This window comes from Eurytemora carolleeae, unplaced genomic scaffold (genome assembly GCF_000591075.1).
Source record: "Eurytemora carolleeae unplaced genomic scaffold, Eaff_2.0 scaffold262, whole genome shotgun sequence".
Lineage (NCBI taxonomy): Eukaryota > Metazoa > Arthropoda > Copepoda > Calanoida > Temoridae > Eurytemora > Eurytemora carolleeae.
The window spans coordinates 162,483-170,911 of NW_019396267.1; the positions used below are offsets into that span (position 1 = coordinate 162,483).

At 31.7% G+C, this 8,429-nt stretch overlaps 1 protein-coding gene across 1 annotated transcript; it reads right to left on the bottom strand.

The window, feature by feature from the left end:
* Positions 1 to 8: 8 nt before the first annotated feature.
* On the bottom strand, positions 9 to 5,674 carry LOC111699752 (uncharacterized). Its single transcript, XM_023470485.1, has 6 exons — positions 4,974 to 5,674; positions 4,360 to 4,405; positions 3,691 to 3,747; positions 2,692 to 2,824; positions 2,011 to 2,114; positions 9 to 244 (listed from the first exon to the last, which is right to left on the bottom strand). Exons 1-6 carry the CDS (start codon positions 4,986 to 4,988, stop codon positions 129 to 131), a joined length of 471 nt encoding a protein of 156 aa, XP_023326253.1. The 5' UTR covers positions 4,989 to 5,674; the 3' UTR covers positions 9 to 128.
* Between the last annotated feature and the right edge of the window lie 2,755 nt (positions 5,675 to 8,429).

The following is an 8,429-nucleotide window of genomic DNA, read 5'->3' on the forward strand; positions in this document are numbered from 1 at the left end:
GAAATAAACATATTTACAGTTACAAGGATTCTTTTTATGTTGGAAAGAAGACTATGTGATTTCCTGAAAATTCTCTCATTAAAGTAACATTTGTGGTTTATAACCCAGTGGTTAATGAAAAAAGATATTTAACTAATCCATAAAAGGCTGTCTTTCTTATTCCTGAAGCTTGTTGTATTCAAATAATTTCTATTTAAAGCTGAAACTGCTTCTTTGTAAAAATTTACATCATGTTCAGGGTATCCTAAAACATTATGTCAATTTTTAATTAAGTTAATGAAATTAAAATTTATAAAATAAGTTTTAAAATATGTGTTTTAAAACAAAAGTTTAAATAAAATATCAAAATTTAATTTGTTAGTGAAGGCTCACTCTAGACATCTGAGACCATTAGGTACACTAGCCAATTTAATTAATTTGATCTACATAGGTTACTGAATTAACTACATTATAACTATTTAGCCTAAAATCTGGTTTACTGACTGGTTGCCTGGGAAGGGGATCAAATTGACCCCCCCCCCCTATTTTCTTGTTGTGATACTAATCTGCAACATTTTTTAAACTTTTGGAAAACCCTTAGGCTCTACCTTAATAGTCGGCAAATAGAATGGCATTTTCAAAAATCCAAATTTAGTTATAAAGCAAAAAAAAGCAGATAAAAAATTGCTAAAATTGCAACAACATTTTGAAAGCCCTTGAAAATCCAAATCTGCAAACAAATTTGCAAAATTTTAAAACCTAAATGTGTTTTCAAGAAAAACTGGGTATATGGAAATTCCCTTTAAAGGTGTCAGTGCAAAAATCAGTTCTAAATTTCTTTGCAAAATTGTGCAAAATGTTTGCTAATGTTATAGGCTTTCGGATTGTTAACCTTTCCTTTTTTTTAAACAATTCTTTGGTTTTGAAAACAGCGAGAGGAAAAATGAAACCGAAATGATTGTTTTTAAAAATGATAATTTTTAAAGAAAGTTAGCTTTTAAAAACAATTTTTTTTAAAACAATCATTTTTAAAAATGATCGTTTTATAAAGCTTATTGTTTCGTTAACAATCATTAATGATGACCCATCATTAACGACGACCCTTCATTAATGAAGAGAGGAGGAGAGAGTAAAAGTGCCCCGAAGGGCATCAGTATGTATCATATAGCAGTTTTAAAGAAAATATCAAGAAGTTTTAGATCCCCCACAACTTTTTACCTTCATGTAAGACAACATTCATTAATGTTTCATGTATTTTTTTTTCAAAAACTATAATTTTGAAAAAAATGACAGTTTTTATAAAGTTTGTTGTTTCGGTAGCAGTCATAAACAACAATCCTTCATTAAACAAGTGGTTGGCAGTTAAAATTCATAAAATTTAGTCCCAGGCAAGGTTTTTAAATATTTTTGTGGATGGAGAGGGATGAGGGGTTGGAATTAATGGAACACAGCTGGTTTTACTTCATATTGGAAGGGTTCACAGAAAGGGCATCGGTATGTATCATTTAGCAGTTTTAAAGAAAATATCAAGAAGTTTTAGCTCCCTCACAACTCTTTACCTTCATGTAAGACAACATTCATTAATGTTTCATGTATTTTTTTTTCTTCAAAAACTATAGTTTTTTCAAAAAATGAGAGCTTTCATAAAGTTTGTTGTTTCGGTAACGATCATAAACAACCCTTCATTAAACAAGCAGTAGGCAGATAAAATTCACTAAATTTAGTCTCCGACAAGGTTATTAAATATTTTTGTGGATGGAGAGGGATGAGGGGTTGGAATTAATGGAACACAGCTGGTTTTACGTCATATTGGAAGGGTTCACAGTTGTTTCCTTGCTTGTGGATATATTAGATGCCTTGTGAAACAACTTATTCGGGCTTCTTCAGGTCAAAGACTTAATTACAAGGCTTTCTTGAAAATAAATGATCAGATCATTGTCAGATAAATTTAAACCCCTTACATTGATGTAGATTTTAAAGTAATTTGTGAACTATAAAAATATATCTTACACAAAAGGCAATTTGTCTTACCAGTAAAATAATGTTTGACAAAAGCATTATACATTTCTTTCAGGGTAGAATTTTCCATGATGTTGTCAAAAGATGTATTAAAAACTCCTTCAAAAAAGGATTTCCTAGAAGAAAAAAAGATGAATTTAGCGCATAATCAATGTACGAACTTTGGACCCCCACCCCTTATTTGTGCATTTGAAAAAGAAAATTGTGTATTTGAAATGAAGGAGGGAGGGGGGAGGGGGGACGACCAAGGTCTTCAAAAACCAGGAAGAAGAAAAAATTTATTTCTTATTAAAATATTAAGATACTCATAGAATTTCAAATACTAAAGTAATTGGATCCATAATATTGCTGATACAGTGAAACACACACATGATAATATATTATAGTGATATTGGGATGGGAGCTTTTGCAAACTGAATATTACAATCCCTTGTAGTAACTTCTACATGCAATTTGCTTTTGTCTAAAACTTCATGACCAGGAAACCTGTCTTTATGTAAAATTTCTAATTTCCTAAAAAAGCACTGTACAGAATTTCATAGTCTTTTGAGATGAAAATGCATGAATTTATTTTCACAGCAGAGGGGGAGGTTAATTTTACTGAATTTTGGGGAATCATGTTGGCAGTGTTGTCCAAAAGGCAGTAAAGAACGCATTGGTTGCAATGGCAATAGGAAAAGTAGTTTCTTGGACCTTATCTGATAACTGTTGCATATATGAAGCGCAGGGAACTCAGCATTTAAGATATTTCCAGTGGTTGAGTTTAGAGTGGTAACAACCCCACTCTGAAGGTAGTCACACAGCATATTGTGTGCTAAAGCCAGACCTAAAGATTGGAGAAAAAATATCATCAATTTAATATTTTACTTAACAAAATTCTCAGATTGGATTGGCAGTATTCCAATTTTTTCCAGATTCATTTGGACCTGTAAAGTCCTCAAAGAATCTTTCCTGAAGCCAAGATTATAAACCATTACAACTTTAGTAAATTAATTGCGAAATCTATGTACTGAATTAAGAATAAATAAGATTAAATACTTCTGCACAGAGCTTGATGTGACCAAATGAAAAAGGTTTACTTGAGGATTATTCTGGATCATTTCTTTGTCGAATAATTGTGTGTGAACTTTTTTCTAAATGTCACACTAAGCTCTGTGTAGTGTGTATTATTTAAGGGGTGGCTTTATTCTAATATTATTCAAGAAAGGTTTTGTTGTTAATTTCCAAAAGTTTTAATGGTTTATAATTTTTAAAAGCTTCAGGAACAGTTATGTAAGGCCTTCCATGCACAACCAGTATACATTTGAATATCTTTATAAGTTGATGGTAAAAGTGGGAGTGAAGTCTTCCTCTCTGCTTTAGAGCTTTATCATGCTGGGTGCTTGTCAGTTTGCTTCTCTTTGCGCTCGTTGGTCCAAGCAGATTTAAAGGGGCTGTTCCTGACTATTCAGATTAAACTTATCTAAATAGCTGTACGAAGAGAATATAGACTTTAGTATGGCTTACCCATACTTAAAGAAACCTTTGCGGTCCTGGTTTGGAAACCCCTCAAAGATGCATTATAAAATGTTAATAAGTATTTGATTTTCTCAAAATGTTATAAATTTAATTGAAATGCAATTTATCCATCACTAACAACTATAAAAGTCTAAAATGTTATTTAACAATTTTAAATATAATTTATAATTTTACCTGTTACAGTTAAAGCAAGTATTACCAACGCCCAATAAGGGACATTCTTTTTTGAACCTGAATAGATCCCTTACTGATTATATCTTAAATTGCTTTAAGTTTAATTTGGTAGCATTTATGTAATTTGCATGATGACAGGGTTTTCCATACAACAATGGTTTAAGGTATTTCCCCATAAGTGACTTCCCAAATGTGCAATTTTCGAAGTGGCACTTCTTAAAGGTTATAGGTTAGGCCTTCTAAGGTGGTGAGGCTACAATATGGGCCAAGCTATGCAACTAGTATGGGCTAGGGGGCTGAGGCTGCAGCTAGAACAGACAATAGACTGAGCACTGCAGATAAGGCAGACTTGGGAAGTTGCCACTTGAGACATTGTAAACTAAGGAAGGTGCTGTTTGGGAAAAAATTTCTCCAGGAAAGTACCTAACATAAAAAAACCATTGCTTTGTTTATAGACAAACTGTACAGCAGTTTGTGAGAGAGATGTAAACAAACGCAGTGCTAACTAGAAAAGAAACTGACTGTAGTAGATACACTTCATTTGCAAAAAAAAAGAGACATAAAATTGGTTCTGGAGTATCCCTTAATCATAATAAATTAACTAAAACATATATTTATAAAATTAATGAAATGAAAACTGAAATTATTTTTGATGTATTGGAAATTAACCTGTAAGTCTTGACCAGCCAGGTAATGAAGTTTCATTACAAAAATCCTAGATTTTTTGTTTATTAAAGGTACTGCAGGCATATTTCAAATTGATTGACTTGCAGATGCATGCTATATACACAATGACAGAAATTGTAAAAAATCAATCTTTTTTTCTACTTAGAAATGGGGATAAAGCATACATTGTGTATCGAACATATGGCAGGTTTTCAGAGCCTAAAACTTAAAACAGGGTATTTTTATGAAAACCATTTTTTAAACTGGGTTTTAGGATTGGGGTTAGGCAGTTTTCTGGATATCAATATTTTTGTTATAAAATATTATTTCATTTAGTTTCTAATATTCTGCATTTTTTTCAAAACTCTTAAATCAAAATCTACAAAATTTTAAGACCCCAAAAAGGAAACTCATCAGTTTCATGCAATGATACTTTTTCAAATGTTGGGCTCAGTAAAGTGAATCTTGACATTACATCTACACAGAGCACGAACAGACCCAATCTAAGATTATATTTTACAATCTACACTGTTAACTTCTACAGCAGTTATACTTTATAGTTATACCATAAGCAAAAAAATACAAATATTGATACATTGAATAAAAATAAAATCTACCTTAAAGGCCTTCATAACTCAACGGTCTAGCTGGGTTTGTAAACAGCATAAGTGCAATTCAATAAAAAGTATTGATTTTTATAATTATTCATAAATAGATAATTTATATGTGTAATGTTTGCACATTGGGTGAATTGGCTTTCACCTTTAACTAAACATTCCTCCAGGCACTACAAGGAAGGGGGAGGGGGGGGGTAGCTTATTCTTGGACCCTACCTAAAGTTTGAATAGAACGTTGCCCTCCTCCGTTTAAAAAAACCATAATTGTTTTTGAAAGATTTTTTTATATTGAAAATTAAAACTGATATTAATATATCCTTTGCTCTCATTATCAATCTTAGTAAATGGGGACCCCTTTGGAGGCGTACTCAGTGGGAGAGGAGGGAGGGGGGGGGGTCTGCGATATATCAACCCCCCTCACCCTCCATGAATCATTAAAATTATGATTTCTATTGGTGTTTATGCCCCAACATGTGCTAAGCCACCCTGGAAAGAAAAAATTTTAATACCCCTGAGCCCAAAACTAAGACAGGGTATCGTTATGAAAACCAGTTTTGAAACCAGGGTTAGGCACTAGGCAGTTATGTGGATAGGAATAGTTTTGTTATGAAATATTATTTTATTTAGTTCTTCATGTTTTCCATTATTTTAAAATCTCTCTAATGGAAATCTACACAAATTTTAAGACCCCAAAAAGGAAACTTGGGAGTTTTGGTCAACAATACTCTTTTAAATTTTGGGCTCTGGACAAATTCCTGAGTACACCTTTGAATGGTGCTATGGAAACGCCTCAACACGGAAACGTCTCAACGCGGAAATGCCTCAAAAACCGGTTTTGATGAAATTCCGTTTTTTTTGGGAAATCCCTCAAAACTGGAAAATGTTGAGGGATTTCCGAATATTTTTGAGGCGTTTCCTAATATTTAAAGTTGAGGTGTTTAAAACTTTATTTTGTTGAGGCGTTTCCGTTTTTTGAAAAAACTTTTAAAACTTTATTTTGTTGAGGCATTTCCTCTTTTTTTTGAGGCGTTTCCGTTGTTTTTGAGGCGTTTCCGTTTTTTTCCGTACGAGAATAAAAAAATGTTGTAAAATTTTTTTGAAAAATTAAAATGAAATTTCAATTTTTTAAAAAGTAAATTGTGGAAACTCCTCTAAACTGTTCGGAAAAATGTGCGGAAATGTCTCAACTTTATGTTTTAAAAGCCTTTATTGAAAAAACAGAAACGAAATTTTCTAATAAGTCTCCTCTATAATAAATTTAAGAAGTTATCTAAAAAGACAAACTCCTCCAAAAATTCTGGAAACCCGTAAGAAAAAAGAGAAATCAACTCTAATAATTGAAGCTTTGAAATTTTTTTAAAACAAAAACTCATCAAAATAAAAAGAGTTAAGACCTCAACTAAATGAAGTTTTCAAAAATCTGGAAAAACCTCAAATATTTTGCGGAAACGTCTCAAAAAAATAGAAAAAAACTCAATTAAATGAAGTTTAAAAAATACGGAAACCACTCAATAATTTAAATGAAGTTTTTAAACATACGGAAACGCCTCAACAAAATAAAGTTTTAAAAGTACTCAACAAAATAAAGTTTAAAAACTTTTTTCAAAAAACGAAACGCCTCAAAAAAAACAGAAACGCCTCAAAAAAAAGTAGAAACACCTCAACTAAATCAGGGTTAAAAAAATACGGAAACGCCTCAAAAATTTTGCGGAAACGCCTCAAAAAAAAGAGGAAACACCTCAACTAAATCAAGTTTTTAAAATACGGAAACGCCTCAAGAATTTTGCGGAAATGCCTCAAAAATATTGGGAAATCCATCAAAAATATTGGGAAATTCCTCAAAAGTAATTGTCGGGTGAAAAGCGGAAACCCCTCAAAAATTTTAGGAAACGCCTCAAAATAAAGAGGAAACCCCTCAAAAACTGGGTTTTGAGGGATTTCCGTTTTTCTTGCAGAAATTGCGGAAACGTCTCTAAAAAACCGGTTTTGGAGGGGTTTCCTCTTTTTTTGAGGCATTTCCGTGTTGAGACGTTGCCGTGTTGAGGCGTTTCCATAGCACACTTTGAATCCCTTTCATTTCCATGTCTTTATCTTTATTATGAATATTTTTATTATATTCTTTTCTATTGTGCTTGTAAAAACCCATTTAGAGTTAATTTAGTAATTACTAATTTTCTGAAAAGATATTCAATTCTAACATTTTAAATTCAGGGGGGCATCAGTAGTAATAATAACTTTTCCAGGTGTGGGAAGTGAAATGCACTAGGTAAAATGCACAAGAAACTTTGCTGCATTTTTTATTATTAGAGGTTTGCTATCATACATTTTTTACTTTTAATGATGATTTATGATCATATTATGACTCATTTTATAGATTAAGGATGATTTTAGAACATTCAAATCCAGCAAAAAGGAAAATCATATCACAAAATTTTTTTACGAGACTATTTCTCATTTCTTTTGCTCGCAAAAAATGTGCGCAAAATTTTGCTTCGATCTGTTTCGCGAAAAACGGCAAAATGTTTGCAAAATAGAAAATGCGAAAATTTCGCGAAACGATTTTTTCTTTTTGCTGGAAACCCTAGATATCATTGACGTGAACTTTGTAATTTGTAATGATTACTTTTAAATTTGCACAGAGTGTACTCTGCACGTACACTGTGTACCATTTATTCTGTACTGTGTACTAATCACTGTGCACTGTGTATTGTATCCTGTTTATTAAATATTGTGTACTGTGTACTGATATATATACTCAGTGTGTTAATTTAACTCTGTACTGTGTACTAATCATTGTGCACTGTGTATTGTGTCCTGTTTATTAAATATTGTGTACTGTGTACTAATATATATACTCTGTGTACTAATATATATACTCTGTGTGTTAATTTAACTCTGTACTGTGTACTAACTACTAATCATTGTGCACTGTGTATTGTATCCTGTTTATTAAATATTGTGTACTGTGTACTGATATATATACTCTGTGTGTTAATTTAAATCTGTACTGTGTACTGTTTAATGTGTACTGTTTCTGTGAACTTTATATTGTATTGTTTACTGTGACCTGTACACTGCATTGTTACTAAAATTTCCATATAAAAAAGATCAAGCCCGATTCACAACGGTACCCTCTAACATTTTATATGATCAATAATGTGGAAGAAATCGTCATTTTTCAAGTGTTAGTTTCATAATTTCCTCCACAATTTTTAAGTAATCATTAAAAATTACACAGTTCACGATCAATTATATCTAGGGTTTCCAGCAAAAAGGAAAAATCATTTGCAAAAAGGAAAAATCATTTTTTCATTTTTCGCGAAAATTTTGCTTAATTTTCTCATTTTGTTTGCTCCCGAAAATGTGAAAATTTTCACTTCTTTCGCAAAATTTCGCTTCAATCTCTTTCGCAAAAAATAATGCAAAAATTTTGCAAAAAAAATGCAAAAATTTTGC

Excerpts from the sequence above, each read along its gene's own strand:
- LOC111699752 (XM_023470485.1), bottom strand. Across the intron at positions 2,825-3,690 it reads ACTTGCTTTAACTGTAACAG|GTCTGGCTTTAGCACACAAT; the intron begins GTAAAATTATAA and ends TCCAATCTTTAG. Across the intron at positions 245-2,010 it reads TGTCAAACATTATTTTACTG|GATACCCTGAACATGATGTA; the intron begins GTAAGACAAATT and ends ATAATGTTTTAG.